General features: G+C 39.0%; 1 protein-coding gene across 8 annotated transcripts in view; it reads right to left on the bottom strand.

Annotated features, from left to right (window-relative positions):
* RASGRF2 (Ras protein specific guanine nucleotide releasing factor 2) overlaps positions 1 to 23,486 on the bottom strand; it is a 223,405-nt gene that overhangs the window by 46,995 nt on the left and 152,924 nt on the right. For 4 of the 8 annotated variants that reach the window (XM_074328774.2, XM_074328775.2, XM_074328778.2 and 1 more), the window contains exon 18: positions 3,466 to 3,507. The exons of the other annotated variants lie outside the window; for them this stretch is intronic. In XM_074328774.2, the coding sequence (XP_074184875.2) occupies positions 3,466 to 3,507 (42 nt within the window). The remainder of the gene's footprint in view (positions 1 to 3,465; positions 3,508 to 23,486) is intronic. 8 annotated transcript variants of the gene reach the window in all.

Below are 23,486 nucleotides of genomic sequence, written 5' to 3'. Positions count from 1 at the left end.
TAGGTTAGAATTTGACTTTACTGCTTGGGTGCTCTTCCTAACCGCTTCTAATGGACTTTCTCGTGCAGACCACAGCTTGGTAAGTTCGCAAACATCTCTTTGCTCTCCAGAGCTCATCACCTTCTGCCACTCACAGGGCTCCAAAATGCTCTTAGAAATTGACCAGGCACTCTCTTAAGCCATTTCCAACAATGTCCATTCAGTCAGCCCAGCCAGAACAATCCACAGCGAGTGGTAAAGATGGCTGGAGTAGAAGGATCAGCCACAGGTAGCACCAGCTTTCCAAATGCTGTAGGAACACCAAGAACCAGGGAGGGAAGGTTCCAGAGATATACCTTCCACTGTCTGCTTCACAGGGCAGGCCACCTCTGATACGGCTCCAAGATGGACCCGAAGTAAAATCCAGGGCAAATCACTTAACCTACAGCTCAGTTTCCTTCCTTGTAACATAAGGAGAACAGTGTTGCCAGATAAAGTTGTAAATAAGAAATATATTTATTACAATTATGTTCTCATCTATGGCTGGCATCATCCATCCATCCCTTTGGCCGAATGGCCCCCACAATATACTTTTGACAGTATGGTTATAAGGATGTGTGAAAATAGTACCAATTTGATGTACATCAAGCTCTTCATGTCCTTCCTGAAGGACCTTTTTCACCATTTGATCAACAGATGGAGGTCTTTGATCTTAAGGAAAAAAATACTCTCTCAATTCTATTTAAACCACCAACAATTTAACCAGGTACATAAACTACCTATCTGAAGGGCATACCTGTAGCAAATCCTGATAGAACAAGTTTTATAAAAAGGGCTGCTGCTTACTCATGAATTGAAATAGCCTTAACTGGGTTCTCAAATGCTAAGATGACAGGTGTGGTCTTGCTGTAAAATAGCATATAGATCCAGGCTCCTGGTCAGACATGCCTGCCTCCTTATTTTTCAGTCTTTAAAGCTATGTGATCAGAGCAGTGATCTTCCTTAACTCATCAGATTTCCTCCTTATTGCAAGACACCATCTAAATTGGGGGCTGCTTGGGCAATATTTACTTCTCAATGTAAACATGAATTACACAGCTCGTTGGTGGCAATATCCAAACGGAAGCCGTTCTGTCCTAGAATCACAGACCTGCTCCCAAGGAGTTCTTGTGCCATGTTTTTGGAATAGCAAACAACAAATCTTTGTGGGGCTTTAAACATCTTTAACTTTAACTTTAAGTGTGACAGCACATCCAAACTCTACCAGGAGAGTTTACTAATATCACATATCTGGAATATGGTTACCCCAAGATTCCTGTCTTTAAAACTTATGCATATTCACTTTTTAGTTGTAAACTCAAGTCAAACTGGCTAATTTGGGCAGCAAAGGCCATCTGGAAGAGTGATAAGAACCAAATCACCATACATGTGAATTTAAGAATGAGATTCAACTTTATGGTTCTGCCACCAGACACCTGGTGAGTTGTTCCATCCCTTATAGCAATGCGCCATCTCTCTCACTAAACTGTACACCCCTTGGTGAAGGGTTTTATCTCAAGTACTTTTGTAGGCCCTTCAGCTACGCACATAGGTACCCAGCAGGTATTTTTCTTAACACAAAATGCATCACTCCCAATAGAAACTATTTGAAAGTGTCTGTAGATGCTCTATAACTGAATTAAGGTCATTCTTTCACTGTATTACTATGCTGACTATGGATCTGAAATCTATCACAGGCAGAACATATGATATGTGGAGGGAGGCAAGGAAGTTGAAAATAGAGAAAAGGAGGGAAATTTTCATTTTATCCTTTGAATAATGTGATGAACAAATGTTGCATAAGCCACTATGTGAAGATACTAAAGAGGCAATGAACAAATGACCTTCAGTTTTTAAGTTCTTCTCCTTACTCAGGTTATCCTGAGATTTTTCTCTAAGTGTGATTAACTGTAACAATGAAAAAAACACATGCTTTTGGCATGAGGAGAAGAAGCTCAACAGGTCTATTATTATTTGTGATGAAAAATACGTGGAAAATTATAAAATCAAAATCTTTGCTTTCATCTTTCAAAGAAATCAGTAACTGTCAGCGGATTTGTTCTTATGGATTTTGAAAAATGTGCATTCAGATTCCTAAAGAAGTGATTATATACTGTGTTTAAAATAAAACTTATTGAGAACCTTTCTGTATTTCTTCTTTTAATTCTCACAGTTCCATAAAACATAGTTCTTGCTTTTTCAGATGAGAAAACAGGCTCAGAGAAGTTCCACAGCCACCTAAGGTCACAGAAAGTAAAAGCAGAGCCAGGATTTGTGGCCAGATTATTTGATTCTAAAGTCCAGACTCTTCCCACAGAAACATGCTGCCTGAGAGGCCGTTCACAGGGAGTCCACATTGTCCCTATTTATTGCTTATAATTTGCAGCCCTCCCGTCACTGCTGTCATCAGGTTTTGTGCTGGTGCAGAAACATAACAAGAATATACTGGCAGAACGGAGGGCGATGGAGACTTCTGCCAAAGTGGAATGGGGGCATTTGAGGAGTTGGTGAGAAGTGAAGCTACAAAGTAAGCAAGCTGAAATGATTTTTCAAGAAAATTGCTGAGGCAAGAAGGAAAGATATAGGCTAGAAACTTAACAGTGACAAACGTTTATGGGAGACAATAACTTGAATGAGTTTGGAAACTAAAATATAGCCATCTATTTTTTTTTAAATCAAGATATACAACACTCTTGGTCAGAGTCTCTTGACAGCAAAACCAGTATTACCTAAAAAGGCCCGTGAAAATACACAGAATGCTCTAGAAATGGTTAACATGAGGAACACCAAAAACAAGAACAAAGTTTAAATTTCCTGATAGTTTTTTTTTTTCTGCCCAACTTGATAACCAACTATGTGAAACTATGTACATTAGTTTGAATTCCCTGGTGGGTACTCACTACCTCTCCTGGGTAAGATGTGACTTAGCCTGTTGTGGGACAATATCCATATCCTTGGCATTATGTTAATTTCCCCCACAAACCCAAATAATAATTTTTAAAATAATTTATAAATTTTTAAAATAAAAAGTAATTTTAAAAATCCTTCTGTATTTCTTTCTACAGACTCTCCCACACACATCTAGAAATGCATTTCCATGGGCTGGGGGTAGGGGATGAATGATAGCTTCTTATCTGGGACGCTGTGTATAACCTTGTGAATAAACATGGAGCTGTGTATTCAGGTAGAGGGTGGGGCATAAAATTATTTGACATATTGTATTCTGAAGAAACCAAACCAGGGAATTTTAGAGATAGTTAGGGAGAGGGCACGAAAAAAAGTATTTCTCTCTCTTAACTGTTAACACACAAGAATTTATACAAAAGCTTTTAATGTATAAAAACAGTAGGTTTTACCACTAAAAAATGAAACATACCTTAGAGGGAAGGAGGATAGAAGCCACAAAACACACAGGTAGCCCATTTTAGTCAGACATAAAATACTTACTAAGCGTTTGTGCCAGTCTCTTTTGTAGGAGCTGGGGTACAGCTGTAAATAAGGAAAACTAATCAGCTACTCATAGGAACCTACATTCTACTGGGGAGACAAATAAATAATATTCAGTTTATTATCTATAAACAAATAAGGTAAATTTGGATTTTGAAAAGAAGAGCTACATGGAGAAGAAATCGGCTAACGTGTGAGACAGCACATTCGCTAGGCTGGATTGAGGAAGGCCTTTCTAAGTAGAGGATGTGAGTTAGGACTTGAATTAGAACCTTGAAAAGGAGGCATTCATCTGAAGATATGGGGGAAACATGTTTCAGCTGAACAGTGAATGAAAAGGCCCTGAGACAGTTCAGCAGGACTGAGGGACAGAAAGCAACCCATTGTGACTGGAGTCCAGCGAATATGGAGACAGGAGAAGGGAGACAAGTTACACAGTGAGAAAGAACACCAGGCATCTTTCAAGCCAAGTTAAAGAGCTGGATTGTTTTTCTCTCTTTTTTTTTTGTTATTACCGGTTTATAATAAAAGGAATAGTCAGATGGAAGAGATGCATACAGCAAGGTGTTGGGAAAGGGCGTGGAACTCTCAAAGCACGCCACTCTCCCCAAATCTTACGTGTTCACCAACCCAGAAGCTCTCAAGAGCTGGATTATAGTCTCTGGTACTGGGAAGTCACCAGAAGGTTTGAGCAGGGGAATCATATAATCTGATTTACACTTTGGAAAGGTTACTATGGCTGCTTTCTGTAGTGTGGACTGGATGGGGCAAACGTGTCGAGAGCCAGGTATGAGGCAGTAACCCAGGTGATCCAGGTGAGGTAGGTGTGGACAACCATTGGGGCAGGGTGGTAAGAATTAAGGAGATAGAGGGGCTAAGGCTTGCTGATGGATCAGATGTAGGGGTCTGTGCTGAACTGAATAGTGCCCCAAATTCATGTCCACTCAGAATCTGTCAACATTACTTTACTTGGAAATAGGGTCTTTGCAAATGTAATCAAGTTAAGATGTCAAACTGGATCAGGGTGGGCCAGTGTGGTTATAAGAGGGAAATTTGGACACAGACACACTCAGAGAGAAGGCGGCCATGTGATGACAGAGGCAGAGATTTGAGACCTGAGGCGTAAAGTGAGCTCAGGAAGCACAACTCTGGGAGTCTCTCCAGAGAACGGCTCCACTCTGTCTGAATACCAAGTCTGTCTGATTTTGTCAATGTTCAGTGATTGTGCTGCTTGCTCCATACTCTATGTCTTTCATCACACCATCAGAACATGCCAGGCGGGCTTCTGCTTCTCCTCAAGTGCCCTGGAGGCGGCCACAGAAAGGTGGAAGGGCAGAATGCAAGCATTCACATCTGCAACTGCTATGTAGACTTTCATTTCAAATTCTGGACCTGCTTTGAAACTTACAGAAAGCACAGTGAGGAGAGTATCTCTGTCATCCAGCTGTGTAAGGAAGTGTGCAGTGTAAAGACCCTCTAGGATTTCAGACAGATTCTGAGCAGCTCACTGTATAATGCTGTTCCAGTGAATCAGTTTAACAACGCTGACTGGTCAATGACTTGCCCCCAGCCCCTTAACCGCCAACAGCTTCGGCTCCATCATCTTATCCATTGAGGGCAATGAGCATAATATGGCAATCCTCTGACTGACACACGCCACCCAGAACTTGAAGATTGTAGTTACCTCGTGAGGGAGATCTGGAGACACCCTAACTCCCCTTTCCTTCAAAATCTCTCTGCAATTCTATCCTCCCTCTCTTCCTTTACTCCCGGAGAGAGCAGCAAGATGTGATATGAGAAATAATGGATTTGGGATTGTTTAATGGGCTTAGCTCACTGAATGACCTTGGAAAAGTCCTTACATCTATCAGAGTCTCAGTTTCCTCTTTGGTAAAAAGAGGTGCTTATTTGGATGCTTCTCAGGTCTCTTCCTCAGTGTCTCCCTGGTCAAAGCTCAGGTCTCCCACTGTGCATCTGATATCCTTGCTTCTCGGGCATCATCAATTACCTCTATGCCATCCCTTCCTCCATCTTTCCTCTAGCACCTCAATCTCTTCAATGCTGTGCTTACAAAGGCCTTTACTCGATGTTCCCACTCCCTCACATGTGACAATGAGGCTGTGTCTTTCTTGCTTATTCTAAGTATCACTAGAGTATTTGTAAGCAGGAAAGAGCTTTTGGCAGGAGGAATGAAGTGTCCCCTTGCCCCAATAATCCACTGGTGCTTTGGTCCTGGGTGCTTCTTGGAAAAGTTGCACAGTACCAATTCCATACATCTGATTGCATCCATGAGATAACCCACTCTATTTTCTTGGACGTTCAATGACATTGAGATGCATCAAGTGGACCCATGTGGCAAAGACAGAACCAGCTCAGACATGGGAAAGGCTGGTAGGAGTTCTTAAGAGTCAAGTTACCACAAGCAAAGAGGAGCCTGAACTGGTGCCCCAGAAGAAGTCCCAGGGCTTAGGGAAAGTGGAAGCCAGTGCTCCAGGCAAGTTAGCAGGGATCTGTACCAGCCCCAGGGAGGGTTATGAGAGTGGGTGAGCTTCAGGAGAGTCACTGTGGACTGAGCAAGGCTTCTGTATCAGTAGCAGAGGCACCTAGGACTAGCAGGTGGGCTCTGATGCAGTTAGGATGGGACATCTGGCCTAGAGGAGCACTTGCAGGCAAGCAAGGACAGGGAAAAACAGCACTGGGAATACTTGGAAATATTCCCAAGGAAGTCTTTAAAAGATAGACTTTCCAATGACAATTAGCTTCGCGAATGATGTTGCTAGCCTTTTTTTGATATCAGAGGGATTAATCATTATGAATTTGTACCAACTGGACAGTTAACCAAGTTTACTATTTGAAAGTGCTAAAAAGGCTGAGTGAAAAAGTTAAATGACCTGAACTTTTCGCTAACAATTCATGGCTCTTGCATCACGACAATGTACCAGCTCACACTGCACTGTCTGAGGGACTTTTTAGCCAGTAAACAAACAACTATATTGGAACACCCTCCCTACTCACCTGATGTGGCCCCCAATGACTTCTTTCTTTACCCAAAGATAAAGGAAATATTGAAAGGAAGATATTTTTATGACATTCAGGACATTAAGGGTAATATGACGACAGCTCTGATGGCCATTCCAGAAAAAGTTCCAAAATTGCTTTGAAGGGTGGACTAGGCCCTGGCATCAGTGCATAGCTTCCCAAGGGGAGTACTTTGAAGGTGACCATAGTGATATTCAGCAATGAGGTATGTAGCACTTTTTCTAGGATGAGTTCGTGAACTTAATTGTCCGACCTCTCATGCATTGGATGCAGGGTGGGGGAGGCAGTTCTTAAATTATTGTAATTCAAGTATCAAAAGAAATTGAGCCCCACTTTGAGATCCCATGTGAAAGACCTGAAACATTGGGTCTTCGTGCAAAGGGTCTTACATGCAATGGGGACTCAGTCAATCTGTTTAATGGTTTTTATTTTTTAAAATCCAAGATTGTTTATCCATTTTCTCATTTGTGGATAAATATACCAAGACAGACTGGTTCTGTTCATTGGAAGACTGGTATTTCCTGAGTCAGGAGGTTCCGGAACCTCCCTGCTTTGGAATTTACCACACTTCTCCTCCCATCCCATCTTCCCTAGGGTCTGTAACCACAAGATTAGAGGTATCATTAAAGTACTTTCAGTTTACCAACTGGGGACTGAGAAGAGAGGCTTGTACGCAGTTGTGGAAACTTCAGCCCCAGGGAAAGTCCCTGCACACGAAAGCAGGGTCACACTGAGCTCTACCCTTGGGGAACCCTCTCGGGACCCTGGCTGGGACCATCTTGCAAGTCTCTCAGAGTATTTCAGACAGTCTAGTTGTATCATTTCAATGACAGATGGCCACTTAGTGCTCAATGTAGAAAACTTTCAAATATTACACATTGTTAACAATACTTAAAACATATTTGAGAGCTTCAAAGTTCCTCTTTGCCCTCCCCAGACACTTTCACCTCATCTACATAGGACTTTGACTCCCATATAAGAATTTTACCCTCCCTCCAGAATCCATACTTTGCTGGTCAGGCCAATACTCACTGATTGGTATGCAACTGCCAGAAGGTACAAGAAGCTCCCAAGAATTTCATTCCCTAAGTCTGTGTTACTGTCACTATTCATCAGGCTGGAGAAAGTCCATTTAAAAAAAAAAAAAAAAAAAACACAAATTCTGAAAGTACTTTCTATTTAACTTTCCAAGAAGTGATTCAATGGTATAGAAATGATCCAAAAGTCTACCAGATACTTGCACAAAAATATTTTCTACCAAATCAGGCCAAAGTATTTGGTTAATAAAAACATGAATTAATGAACCATATTGATTCCTAACCTTCATGAAGGTTGACTTATTTTCTCATCAAACTTGGCCCAATATTAAGGGCAGAGACCTTAATTCACACAGTGAATATGTGTGGTGTGAAGTCATGTTGGTTAGAAAAATAATTTTCCAAAAGTAAACTAACTTCTTGGACTTGAGATTCTCCTGAGTGACTAGAAAGTATATTCTAAACCTTGGGAGTAAATGTGCACGTTGCTGAGAAAATGCCCTGTCCTGAAGAAATGAAAATGGTTCTGGTGTGCTTTGCTCTAATTCAAGCCAGTGACTCTGTAGTAAAAGAGGCTACATACTACAGTGAAAGTATCATGCTAAGAATTAAAGCATTATAATTATTAGTAGTAGCTAAGATTCATTTAGTGCTTACTTATGCCAGGGACTAAACTCACTTAAGCCTTACAACAATCCTATACGTCAGAGCTAGCCTCATTTTATAGAACATAATAATGACATAGCAATCACTTACATAGTGTTTATTTGCCATGCACTGTTCTAAGCACTTTAAACATATTAACTTATTTAACTCCCACAATAACCTCATAAGTAGTAGAGTTTGCACTGCACAATGCCCTCAGGTACCGTTCACATCTACTACAGATGTGACTACAGCAGCCACAGGTTCTCATTTCCCCATCTTATAAAGAGTTCTAAAACGAGCAAACATCTGGTGCTGATGACCAGCCGAGCTCTCTGATTACACAGAACCTCCTGCGGGGACACATATCACATCTGCACTTTCCCCAGGGCGGGGGCAAGTGCCACTTAATCAAAGCAGAGAACTTGATGTTCACTCATATGCACAGCAACTGGGATCCCACAGGAACCCTCTAGATCACATAGCGCACAAAAATTACTTTGCCTGAAGATATTTTAAGTTAGCGAGTTTGGGGGTCAACAGAGATGGATTTAACTGTACAGAGAAGGATTTAACAAATAGGTACCTTCTGTGCCTATTTGACTGTCTCATTTTTGCACGTTCTTGCAATGTAGTCATATTTATATTTCAATTGAGATGGTTAAACATTCACATCTTTTCTTACAAGCATAACTCATTACATGTAAAAGACTAAGATGGAGAGGGGTTCCTTCCTGTACTCTGGGGCTGGAGGGTTCAAAAGCTAAAAAACTGCCTTTCCCAGACTCTCCTGTAACTCAGGTTCTGAATAGAAATGAGAGCATCTGCGCAGGGCCTGGAAAGTGGACGTGAAAGGCATAGCCCTTTCCGCTGGCAGGCCTGACCAGGGCGCTGCAGCGTCCCAGCCCATGAGGCAGCCTCTGGAGAGGCAGCTGCCATGTCCTGAGCACTGATGCTGCGAAGTCGGTCTTGGGTCAGCAGTTTCCCAGCGATCTCCTGCTTGCTCCCGACCCCAGGATATCAGAGCAAGGAGTCCCCTGGGTCAGTTCTACATGGTGTCCCAGAGGTGATTCCTGGAAGCCCAGCCCCAAGCCTAGGTACCCGTGACCCTGTAATGAATCTTTTCCCAAGAAAAATAGCTAATTTGTTCCCCACAACCAAACTTTCATGGGTAACAGATAGCAAGTGCCTGATGCCAAACATCCAGGAATTAGCCCATTCTGCTCAATATTTGCAATCGGAAACCAGGAGCTATCTCTCCTGCCAGATGCCAGAGGAAGAAAGGAAGGAGGGAAGGAAAGAAGAAATCCCAGCAGAGGTAAGGAGAATTCACACAGAAGCCTCTCTCACCCTAAGGACAGTGCTGGGTGAATTAGGCCCTCTTAGACCATGTTTAGAAGACAGTTAGCCTGTGAAAGTTTGAAAAAAAAAAGCTTGTCTCTGTCACTGTTTGCCTGGCAGAACCTGACCTCTTATTTAAATGAAAACCAAACCAAACCAAACCACTGCAAAAAATTGTTCAATAGGTTCAGAGAAAAAGATTGACTAACAAAATGAACAAATTTAAATAGAAGATAATAATGCATATTGGACTAATATACCAGCAATGGGTTACTGGTTAATGTTCATAGTAGTATCTTCATTACATGGATTTAGATAAAGCATTAAATCATTTGCACACAATTCATATGTGGGAATCTTTGTACACTAGGTGAGCAGAGGCCACAGTGGGGACAAAACAGTGTTTATATTTTGTCTAAGAGGTTCTCTCCAGCAACATCATGTTCAGTAAGCTCAGCCACTGATAACAGCCCCTGACTGGTAAATAGCACATCCTCCTGAGGGGACACATTTTCTCCTCTAGCTTCCGAAGATTCTAAAAACTGGCTCTTATACTCAGGTCTAAGGGTGAGGATTTAATAGCAGCATCGCAATCGTACAGTGAAGTGATTCATTAGTGCTTATTCCCTACCATCAGCCCAGAAAAGAGGCTATTTTCTTGTAACACCTTGGAAATATGCTCTGATAAGCAAAATGAAACCAAATCAGCAGACCACTGCCCCAGCCATCACGTGGCCCTCTTTCTCTCGGTCTGACCAATTCCGTCACCAGAAGCATAACTTGCAGCTCTATGACAGCTTGCCGGTGTATCCAAAATCCCAACGGCTCCACACTTTATTAACTCACTCTCTTGGTGAGATGCAGTGGCAATTGGGCAATGATCCCAGAATGGAATTTGAGTTGAGTCCTTGAACCATCTGAGACTCAGATCACATGGCAGGAATGCAATGATCACAGCGGACGACTGGCACACATCAATGCTCTCTTCTTAGCATAAAAGGATCTTCAAAAGGCATGGACAATTCCTTAAGCATCAGATGAAATAACCTACTCCAGTTCTAGGTGAGCTATCATAAGAACTTTTAAAGAAAGCAGGAAGAAAATACATACAATTAGAAGCTCCTTTGTTATCCACCTTTAAAACCACAGTCCCTGACATTTGGTTCTGGATACCAAGTGGCATTGATGATGCTATGCTAGAAAGCTCCCTTCCGAGTTCTAACTAAGATCTTTCTTACAATAAGATGCCTGTGAGAGAGGTCAAAAGGAACTCAGCTAACTCATAGCAACTTTCGCTCTAGAGGGAAGAGTTCAACGTGATAAGACATTTATAAAATTCTCTTACGTACTGCTCTTACCTTGGACATGCGAGTGTCACTAATAAAATACATTTTCCACTAAAGATGAAAGTAATAATATGAGGATAAAATGGCTAAGCCAGTGAAACAACAGAAAGAAAAACAAATGAAAGTACATATAATTTTTAACAGGTTTATTGAGCTATAATTTACATGCCATGATATTCACCCATCTTAAGTGTATAATTCGCTGACACTTAGTAAATGTACAGGGTTGTGCACCATAATCACAACCCAATTACAGGACACTCAATCGCTCCCAAAATATCCCTCCTGCTGATGTACAGTCAGTCCCTGCTCCCAACCCCAAGCAGGGCAATTATGAATGTTTGCTGTCTTACAGATCTACTTTTCTATACATTTCATATAAAAGGGGTCTTTTACATTTGGCTTCTTTCATTTAGAACAGGAGTCCCCCATCTACCTGCTGCCTGTTTTTTTGTAAATAAAGTTTTACTGGAACACAATCACACCTAATCATTAATGCGTTGCCTGTTGCTGCTTTAGCACCACGAGGACAGAGCTGTGAAGTTGCCACGGAGACCATGTGGTCCACAAGCCTAAAATATTAATTATCTGATCTTTAGAAAAAATCGCTGACCCTGACTGAGCATAATATTTTTGAGGTTCATCCATGAGGTAATATGTATCACTCATTCATTCCTTTCTACTGTGAAATAATATTCTATTGCATCACATTTGTTTCTCCATTCACTTGTTGATGGACATTTGATTGTTTCTAATTTGGGGCTATTATGAATAATGCTGCTATAAAAATTCATGTGTGAGTCTTTGTGTGAACATATGGCTTCATTTCTCTTGTGTAGATGCCTAGTACCCTGGAGTACAGTTGCTGGATCCTATGATAAGCTTATGTTGAACATTGTAGTAAACTGTTTTTCCAAAGTGGCTTTACTATTTTATGTTTCCACCAGCAATGTAGGCGAGTTCTTGTTTCTCTACATTCTCACTGTCATTTGTTATTTTTCCGTCAATTTTGTTATAGCTATTCTAATGGGTATTAAGTAGTACCTCATTGTGGTTTTAATTTGTATTTCATCTTTTCATGTCCTTTTAAGCCATTTGTTTATCTTCTTTGGTGAAATATCTATTCAAATTGTCCATTTATTTTCACTTTGAGTGTTTGTCTTCTTACTATTGAGCTGTGAGAGTTCTTTATATAATCTGGATAGAAATCCTTTGTCAAATATATGATTTGTAAATATTTCCTCCCAGTTCTTTATGGGTTATCTTTTTCACTTTCTTGACGGTGTCCTTTGAAGTAAAATAGTTTTCAATTTTGATGAAGTCCAATTTATCAACTTTTTTTCATTTATGAATCTTGCTTTTGATGTTGTATCTAAAAATTTTTTGCCCGATGCAATGCACTAAGATTTTCTCCTGTTTCTTATTGAAGTCCATAATTTTAGCCCTTACATTTAGGATTAAATTAATCTTTTTCCTTGTAGCCAGCCAATTGCTCCAGCACTGTTTGTTGAAAAGACTATCCTTCTTCCCATTACATTGCTTTGGTACCTTTATAGAAAATCAATGGAACATAATGTAAGGATTCATTTCTAGACACCTACTTGTCTTCCACTGATATGTATGAATATCCTTATGCCCGTATCATACTATCTTGCTAACTGTAGTCTTCTATAAAGATTTTTTTTCTATAAAGTTTTGAAATCAGGAAGTAGAAGTCCTCCAACTTAGTTCTTATTTTTCAAAATTGTCTTGGCTATTCTGAGTCCTTTCATTTCCATAGAAATGTTAGCACTCTACCAAAAAAAAAAAAAAAAAAGGAAGAACCTTGCTGAGATTTATGCATACGAGTATATTTAGAATCAGCTTATGAATTTCTTCAAACATGCCTATTGGTATTTTGATAGAAATTGTGTTGAACCTATAGATCAGTTTTGGGGAAATTACCATCTTGACAAATATTGAATCTTCCAATCAATGAACTTGGTTTATATCCCTATTAATTTTTCTCAGCAATGTTCTGTACTTTGTAGTATACAAACCTTTCATTTCTTTTGTTAAATGTATTCCAAAGTATTTGACTTTTTGATGCTCTTTTGAATAGAATTGTTTTCTTAATTTCATTTTTTGATTGTTCATTGTATATAAAATACAATTGATTTTTACATATTGATCTCATGTCTTGCAAACTTGCCGAACTTGTTTATTAGTTCTTGCAGTTTTTTTGTGGATTCCATATGGTTTTCTATATACAAGATCATGTCATCTGTGAATAATGACAGCTTTACCTCCTCCCTTTCTTCCAATTAGAATGTCTTTATATTGTCTTCCCCCCTCTTATTGCACTGGAAAGATACTCCAGTGCAATGTTCAATAGAAGTGGCAAGATATCCTTGATCTTGTTCTTGATATCAGGAGGAAAGCATTCAGTCTTTCACCACTGAGTATGATGTTAGCTGTACAATTTTCACAGATGACTTTTGTCAGACTAAGGAATTCCCCTTCTATTCCTACTTTCTTGGTTGGATTTTTATACAATGTTTTATCTGTTTCTATTGAGACAATCATATGATTTTTATTGTTTATTATATTTATATATGTTATATTAAGTGATTTTCTGTTGTTAAACCAATCTTGCATTCCTGGGATAAAATACACTTGGTCATGGCATTTAATTTTTTTCACCAGTTGCTGGATTTGGTTTGCTAATATTTTACTGAGAATTTCTGTATTTATATTCATAAGCATTATTAATCTGTAGTTTTCTTCTTATGTCTTTGTCTGGTTTTGTTATCATGGTAATACTAGTCTCATGATTTTGTGAAGGATTAACATAATTTATTCTTTAAATATTTAGTAGAAATTACCTGTGAACTCATATAAGGCTGGGGTTTTCTTTGGGGGAATATTTTAAATTACTAATTCAATTTCTTTATTTGTTAGGGATCTGTTCAGATTTTCTTTCCTTTTTTAGATCCGTTTTAGCCATTTCTGTCTTATAAGACTATTTCATATCAATTGTTGGCATAAAGTTGTTCATAGTATTTCCTTATAATTGTTCATTTCTGTAGAATTGGCTGCAGTATCCCTGCTTTCATTTCTGATTTTGGCCGTTTGTGTCCTATCTCCTTTTATTGATCACTCTAGTTAAGGTTTGTCAATTTTGTTGATGTCCTCAAAAAGATAACTTTCGGCTTTATTGGTTTTCTCTAACTTCTTTTTTTCATTTATGCTACAATCTTTCCTTTCTTCTACTCATTTTGGGTTTAGTCTGTTTCCTTTTAAGAGTTTCTTAAGGTAGAAGCTTAGATTGTTGATTTGAGATCAATTTTACTTTCTAATATAAGTATTGAAAGCTATAAATTCCCCTCTAAAGACTGCATATTATAAATTTTAATATGTTGTGTTTTCATTTTTATTCATTTCAAAATATTTTCTAATTTCTCTGGTGATTTCTTCTCTGACTTATGAGTTATTTAGCTATGTGTTAATTTCCAAATAATTGAGATTTTCCCAATTTATTTCTGTTAATTTCTATGTTAATACCATTGTGTTCTCAAAACATACCTTTTGTAACTTCAATCTTTTAAAAATCTCAGACTTGTTTTATGGCTTAAAGTATGGTCTACCTTAGAGATATTTTCATGTCTGCTTTAAAGAATGTATTTTCTGCTTTCATTGCATACAGCATTCTACAAATGTCTGTTAGGTCATATTGATTGACAGTGTTGGTCAAGTCTTTTATAGCCTTTTGATTTTCTACATAGTTATTTTATCAATTATTTAGAGTACAGTATTGAAGTTAACAATTATTGTTGTTGAATTGTCTATTTCTTTCATTTCCGTCAGTTTTTGCTTCATGTATTTGGGGCTGTGTTGTTAGGTGCATATACATTTATAACTATTATGTATTCTTAAAGAATTGACCATATTTTTATTATAAAACACCCCTCTTTGCCTCTAGTAACACTTTTCTGTCTTATATTCTATTTTGCCTGATATTAGCAGAGCCACTCCAGTCTCTTATGGTTACTATTTACATGGAATATTTTTTTCTATTCTTTTATTTTCAACTTATGTGTGTCTTTTAATCTAAAATGTGTCTCATACATAGCATATGGCTAGATCTTTTTTTATGTGGTTTGACAATATCTGTCTTTTGATTTGCATGTGTCATCAATTCATATTTAATGGAATTTGATACAGTTGTATTTACATCTGCCATTTTGCTGTTTGTTTTCTATTTATTCTGCATTAGTTTCCTGCGGCTGTTGTAACAAATTACCATAAATTTAGAGGCTTACCACACATAAATGTATTATCATACAGTTATAGAGGTCAAAGCTTGATGCTGGGTCAGAAGTAAAATGTTGGTAAGGTTGTGTTCCTTTTTTGGAGATTCTAAAGGAGAATCTATTTTCTTGCAATTTCTTTCTTCTGGAGGCTGCCTGCATCCCTTGGCTCATTGCCCTCTTACATCATCAAAGCCAGCTATGATCAGTTGAGGCTTTCTTACATCTCATTACTCTGACATAAATCTGCTGCCTTCCTCTTCCACTTCTAGGAACCTTATGATTATATTGGGCCTACTGAGATAATCCAGATAAGCTTGCTATCTAGAGGTCAGTTGATTAACAATCTTAGTTTCACTGTAATCTTAATTCCCTTTGTCATGTAAGGCAACATACTAACTACAGTAATTAAGATGTGGACATATGGGGGGAGTCGTTATTCTGCCTACCACAATGTCTAATAATTTTGTTCTCTTGTTCATCCTTTACTGTCTTCTTTTGTGTTGGATAAACATAGTATAATGTACCATTTTGATTCTAATTCCTTTGTTGTTTTTACTTCTATGCTCTAACCTGGATCACAACCTCAGGCTAGCTACAATGTGGGTGTTTCTGTCTGTTTGCCATTGAGTTCGAGATCACCCAACATTGTGGGTTTTTTTCCTACTTTCTTTTCTGTTCCAAATGAAATCATCACCCTCTGACAACAAAGTTGCTGGTTTTCATAGCTTGCCCCACACTGAAGGAGCTGGGAATGAGGGGAGAAGAGCATCCCCAGGCTTCAATGCCACAGACTCCCACTGTTCTTATCTGAAGTTCAGGAGTTTTTCTAGGGTAAAAGCTTATCAGCTGGTTTTATGCCTGTGATTTATTTCAGGAGTCTATGAATGGTTGGTTTTGATAACTTTGTCCAATTTTATCATTGCTTTTTAGAAAGAAAATTTGCCAAGCTCTTCACTCTACCATTCCCGTATTATTTCTAAGCACATAAATTTTCAAAAATAATACATTATAAAATCTTCATGTGGAGTAGATAAAGTCACCCTTTTTCTGAATCTGATAGCTTTGTAGTAGGAAGAGAATCACACACTACCCAAAAAATCTACCTATATTTGAAGGCAGAAAGGATAACTTAAATTTGAACATCCTTTTCTCTTTTTAGACACATTAAACCATTTCATATATTGGCAAAAAAAAAAAAAAAAAGAAGTGTTGAGATTTTTGGTGACAGCTTCAAATTACTAGCAGTAATTGTCCAAAGGTTCAGTTTAGTACCCATAATCTTTATCTGAATTTGAACAAAAATACCTCTTTGTTCCATAGATTTAGCATTATTTCTCAAGATCCTTCTGACTATAAAAAACAAAACAAAACAAAAAACCAGTGTGTCCAGTACTGAAACATAAATGAATCAAGTATTATAATCATTATGCATGAAAAGTTAATCAGGACTGAAAACATTATAAACTGAATTGTACCACACTGGAAACTTTACTAGAACATGTACATTATTATAGCACCTGTATGACTAAGTCCAACTCTGAATATGGTTCTGACATTCCCACGAGAATGTCAGTCCCAGCAGCTGGACCCATAATATACTAGTATGGCTAGGGCAGTGTCAGGGGAAGCCTCAAGGAATCCCTGCATAAGAAAATACCAGAACTGAACACCGTTAGTAAAATAAAGCTGCTGGCAGATATTCAGTCCTATTGGAGATGTTCTCCTTGATCTCAGACTTCCTGCCTTTCCGTTCTCAGAATTCTCTATGTCCAACAGAACCACCTTCTTGTGGCACAAGTCAAACTGACAGTAGGAAAATGCCAATGGGCAGCAAACAGCCATAAGTTAAGTCCTGGGTGCCAGGACATGGGGCTTAATTCAATGTCATCCTGCAACTCATGCAAATTTGTCCTCATGTAGCACCTTTCCTTCTGATTATCACTGTGCTAAAAAAAAAAAAAAAAAAAAAAAAAAGTTAATTCTCAAAATATCTAGTAAATTTGACATGATTATTCCTTTTTGGCGATGAGGAAACTAATACTCAAAACAGCTAGTAAATAACTTACCCTGGAACTGGAGGCTGCACACAACAGCCTGGAGCACTGGCCCTTCAACCCACTGAAAGTGCAGCCCAGCAGGAAGGCAAAAGCCATGTCAGGTGACTTTGTTGTTGACAATGGGAACAATTTGCACCGAATTTGTTCACTGGGGTGTGTGATACCTTCAGGATACAAGGTTTTAAATGTAATTTTCATTATTAAGGTACCAGTGCCCTATGGACCAAAAACTCAATCTCCCTTGGACTCTCTCCAGAATGCAGCCCAGGCAATGTCTTCTGACTCGCAATGCAGCCGGGGATCTGCCTCAAGCCCTTTCCAAAATGACCACCAGGCATAAATAAATAAACTCAGGGGATGCTATTCCAGGGCTGAGAGAGGCTGGACAAGCTCATCTTGGAAGAGTGTCTACTCCCCTCTTCCATTCTCTCTACTTAAGATTTCTTGCTGACACTCAACAGTTAGCTAATTGTGAAGTGAGATCATTATCGTATTGTTAACTTAGCTTTTCAGGACTTAGACTCACAATCACCTGCAGCAATTCTTTTCCCCCCCCACCATGTCCTATAAATAGTCCATCGAAAACGTGTACCCTAAGCTTCCTCAGGCTCTTTCCCCTTCCAGAATAGTCCAGCGCAAGTCCTAAGCATCTACCATTAGTACTATAAAAACACACTGGCGAGCCTCTAAGCCTTTTCTCTCCCAAGTTTCCTCACTATACACAAGAGCCTGCTGTATGTAGCAAGAGCCATTATTTAGCACGGATTCACTTAACAAAGTTCTTTCTAGGTCTCTTGATAGGGCCCAGAAACTACACGCCTTTCATCAAATGACCAGAGGATGGCACATAATACATTTTTGCAAATATTTTACTACTTCTTGCCCAGTCAGTGTGGGGGGTAGTATGCCCATATGTGCGTTTGTATATGTATGCATATACACGTGTGTGCATGTAAGTGAGGTAGGAAAAGACGGAATAAATGGGCAATAGGGGAATGCATTTATTTCAGTTCAACACTGGTCTGACACGATGCTAGGGGCTGGAGATCTGATGGTAAACACAGCAGTCCCTGTTCTCAAGAAGCTTACATAAATCATGTGGAGGAGACAGCCTGTAACAACGGCAGGAAATATTCGTAGGGTGCTTAATTGGTTTCCAATGCCGAGAACTAAGCTGTGAACAAGGATCGTCACCTTTAATCCTCATAACGGCTCTAGGAAGTAGGTACATTACTTCCTTTTAAAGATGAGACTCAGAGAGGCTGCCCTCGATCACGCCGTTTATTTAGACAAGTGGCAGAACTCAGACGCAGGTTTATTTGACATTGAAATCCACTGTCGACCACTTTTCAATCCTGACTCCTTAGAGAGTCATCATTCTTCTCTGCCCTCACCAACACCCAATTCTCTCTAAGGACCTCATGGCCCCTGTTCCCTCAGTAATTTCTTTTCCCACTTCCAGATCACCAAATACCAGCAATCAGAAGCCACTTCTCTAGCAAGCACTGTCCCCAGGAAGGGGCACCACAGCCTTTGTTACTACTCTCAGAACAGAAGCTCAAACCCTCAGGACTGACTGCTAACTCCTGAGAGAGCAAGGAGGTTTCTTAACTGTATCCTCCACCCACCCCATAGTGCTGAGCAAGACCTAATTAAATAACTAGCCTCAGAGTCTTTGTCTCAGACACTCGGAGTCCATCATAGTTCCCCACTGAATTCTTTTCCACAGCAGGCAGCCTGAATGCTTTCAAAATTAAGATTGGAAGCCCACTAAAGATGGCAGGGCAATACTAAAAGCTATCAAATTGTGTGCTTTAAATGGGTGAGTTGTATAGTATATGAAATATATCGCAATAAAGATGTTTAAATTTTAAAAAATAACAGGGCAGTCAATCTTGAAAATGAGAAGCTTCTATCTCTAAGTCCTCATCGAAGGTAGTTGAATGGCAGAATGCATTTCAAAGAAATACATGGTTGGTGGATTTTAAAATGCAAAAGTAAATAAGTAGAACATGGTGGGTGAGTTCAGGGATTTCTTCTACTTGCCATGATGTTTATCTGAAGAAATGTTTAGGAGAACAAGAAAGATGTTCAAATCCCTAAAAATGTGTTTCTGGGTGTCAATCAATATCCAAGTACCCTCCTCAGGAATGCTCTGGTGCTCCGCCCTGAGCCCTGCTAGGAAATGAAATGCAAACTATGAAACACATAAGGGAAATCAGGAATAAAAAGGCAGTCCTTGAAACTTCCTTATGTACAGGAAGTGACTGAATCTGAGAAGGAAGGAAGCTGAGATTCATATTTGAAGATGGCCAATAATTAAAATCACTGGAGACCAATTAATTAACTGGATACCAATTAATTGCATACCAATTAATTGTTCAATTGTCTCGTGAAATATCAGCGATCTATGGCTCTGAAATACTACTTTACAAAAGCAATCTGGTTTAATAGAACAAGCATTGGACTGCTTATTCAGAGACCTGAACTCAGGTTCTATTCTTACAATTTATAACTACCCATGAGTAAGTCACTTCACCTCGCTGAGCCTGTTTCCTTATATATTAAAAGAGGAAGACACTACCTGCCTTCCCATTTTCCAGGCTTGTTGGGATGGACACACATGCCATTAGTTATTAAAGGGCTTTGGAATTGTAAGGCAATATACAAACATAAGGCATAAATCGATAATGCCAAAATAGAAAAAAATGAATGAGAGCATCATTTACAACTCTAATATTGCAGTAAGGAAGGCAAGTAAGATGGAGGCAGGAGACTTTAGTCTTTGCCAAGACTATTGGCATTTGGGTGCCTGCCGCTAAAGAGGCTTGTTTTATGCAAATTCACGGGAATCGAGAGAACTGACTCTGGGTAGCATAACATTATTTACCAGAAGGAGGTTTATCCTAAGATTCTCTACTGTTTTGAATTAATTCTGAATTGTATACAGAATCTTGAAAATTGGAAGCAAGCACAAAGAAAAATCTGTAAAGAGGAGGAGGATTACAGGCAGGTAACATCTGTGCTGTTGCCACTCAAATGCTACACATACTTAAATATCTAGCCTCAGAGTCTGTACAGCTGATGATCCAATAATATCATCTGAAAAAGGAATTGCTTGGCCCTCCATGACTATATGCCACATTTATTTTAAAAAAAAACCAACACAACACATGCACACATCACAATACTATTATTTTACTCTATTTCAACTAGTCTAATTTGGGTTTTCTGTGGATTTATGGCTCCTCATTTTTGAAGCCGCTGAAATGTAATTTGATTCAGTATAAATCTTTCATCACTTCTCGTTATGATGCACATGTAGAAATCTTGGCAATATTAATTTAGTCCAGCATGACAGATGCTGTCTGCACTAGATCTTATAGCAGCTAAATTTCTAAGACTATTATACACACCAGGAAGTGTACACCCATAAAGAATAACTTGCAGATCCAGAGGAAAAAAACTGTCTCAAAGTTTAAAAAAAACACACTGCTTTTAGAGAAAGCTAATTGGAAGAGTGCATGAAATACTTTGAAACTATATTAACCTTTTCTTTCAAGGTCATGCACTGAAGCCTTGTTATTTTGCTAATGTGACATTTTCTCTTGGCTTTCAAGTCCAAAGTTTAACAACATGGCCAATAATTATACTGACGATTATCAATATCTTGTATCTCAGTGTTTACATCTTGATCATTTGAGATTTGCTTTATGTGCCTGTTCATCTAATCTCCTCAATTGGATTGTTAGTTCTTAGACAGTGGAGGCGATGCCTCTTATTTCATTTTTATCTTTCCAAAGTATCTGGTATGGCACTGGGTACACAGGGAAAGACTTATATAACTGATCGAAGATTGCACAAAATCAAATAAACTCATGCATCATTTAATCTGAAGAGTAGGAAAGAATGACACTTTTAATTCAGGCAGAGATTTCTGAGTCTCTAAACCAACCTCTCTGATGAACAATCAAATATAGACCTTGCATTTAAAAATTCTAAGCAGCTAAGATTTCTAGGAGCCTTTCCAAAAGAGCTAGGTATTGAGGTCAGTTGTAGCTAGACTTCCCACCCTCTCTCACTTACCCAAATTTCTTTGAAACCCCCACACCTTCATAGCCCTTCCCTAACGTCATTAGCCCAGTTGCTAGTCACATTTCAAGAGCCAAGTTTTCGGCCTCAGAATCACAAAGTCAGTATATAGGGAATGCAAACCCCCTACCAAGGAAGAATTTACGAGCTTCTTTAGAGCTTTGTTTTTGACATCTAAATGCCCCATAATTCCAAGAAACCAGGTTTTCCGTAAAGGGCCCTCAAACTGGGACAGTACAACTCCCTGGGTAGCTGAGATGCTAGGATACGTATAATGTGTCACATAGGCCAGCTTCAATTTTATCCTAAAATGATCATTACAATTTTAAATTCAGTATTACAGACAGACAATAGCTACACAGGGAGGCCCCTCTCAGTTTGCAGAAGAGAGTAGAGCCATTAAGTTACTTCTTATTGCTAAGCAACAGTTGTGTTAAAATCAAACTGCTCTCAGCTTCCAAATAGCAGGAAAATCATTCAATTCAATTCAGAGCACTGCTGGTGAAGGAAGAAGAGAAAGACTGTTCAGAGATCTTGAAATACAAGGTAGAGTTAAGCTACATGTTAATTTTAGATATAGTCTCTTGATTTCAAAATATTTGGTAGGAAATATGCCCAGGGTGCTTGCTCTGTCCCACAGGGAACAGCCCAGATAGGCTTCTCTTTCCAAAATGAAAGTATGTTCCTGAAACTCAATTTGATTATGAATATATGGCCAAGGTTTACCGGCCACCGTGATACCACGTATGGTAGTTATTTATTGCTGCATAAAAAATTACCCTAAAACAGACAGACCTGAAACAGTGAACATTTATTATTGCACGGTCTCTTCAGGACAAGCTTTTGGAAGTGGCTTAGCTGGGTGGTTCTGGCTCAGGGTTTCTTATGAGGTTGCAGTCTAGATGTCTACTTGGGCAATAGTCATCTGAAGGCTCAACGGGGGCTGGAAGATCAACTTCTAGCTCACTCACAGGGCTGTTGGAAAGAATCCGGCTTCCTAGTTTCTTGCTGGTCTCATGGTCCTCTCCTCAAGACACGGAAGCTTATTTCCTCCAGAACAAGTGATCCAAAAGAGAGATCGACCAAGACAGATGCCACGATGGCTTTTGATGACTTAGGCTACAAAGTCACACATGACCACGTCTAATTTTATTTGTTGGAAGTAAGTTACTAAGTCATGCCCACGCAAAAGTGAAGAGAAATTAAGCTCCGCTTCTTGAAGAAAGGAGTATGAAATAGCTTGTGGGCCTATTGTTAAAACCACTGGACCACCCAATAGAAATATTCATGTGTTTTTCCAAACAAAATGGCGGCACTGCAGAAACCTAAAGAATGAAGTTCCAGCTCTGCCCTCTATGTGTAAGGCACAAACTGGGATTGGTAATAGATCCCGTAGGTCCTCTCTTCATTAGCCAAATGATAGGATTCAAATCTGCTACTTACTACCTATGTGACCTTAGGCGATATACTTAACTCTCTATATCTCAATTTCCTCTACTGGAAAGTGAGTATAATAATTGTTTTTTTGTTTTTTGTTTTTTTTAGTATAATAATTGTTAATGACTTCACATGTCAGTTAGTATATATAGAGCTTAGAATAGTGCATGGTATATAGAATACCTTATAGAACTTTATTGTTGATAATAAGTGCAATCACTCAATCTGTATACAAAAATGCCCAACAGGGCAGCAAAGGACAAGGGTTTGCAAGATGTGGGTGGGACTTTGTGAGGCCCTCTGCAAAAACTACCCACAATTACAATGTATTCACAATCAATAAAACAGGCTAATTGCATGTTATCAAGTTGCCTCTTCTGGTCTTCCCAGCACTTGTGAAGCCATAGGCTGCAAATGCAGGTAAGAGAAACAACCTGTACCAAATACTATTTGGTTGTATAAAGTAAGGAACACATTTAGGCCCTATACGCTGAGGGGATAATATTTCCTAGCAGATGAAAAGCCCATTCCTCACTTACCATAGATTTCAGAAGTTTTAAGGCTGAGGTTACCTGAGCTGACTTGCACCACTAACTACGCAAAAGCAGTATTTCTACAGATCACCTGGACTGATATACTTAACCTTTGACTACTTTGAAAGATGTTGTCACTAAAAGCTTATCTCATCCTTTTTCATGTGTGGAACTGATGCAATTACACACAATCACAACACTA

This window comes from Rhinolophus sinicus, chromosome 3 (assembly GCF_057876585.1).
Source record: "Rhinolophus sinicus isolate RSI-liver-muscle chromosome 3, RSI-T2T, whole genome shotgun sequence".
Lineage (NCBI taxonomy): Eukaryota > Metazoa > Chordata > Mammalia > Chiroptera > Rhinolophidae > Rhinolophus > Rhinolophus sinicus.
Note: the sequence above shows the minus strand (reverse complement) of the source record. Positions and strands in the feature narration are given on the sequence as shown.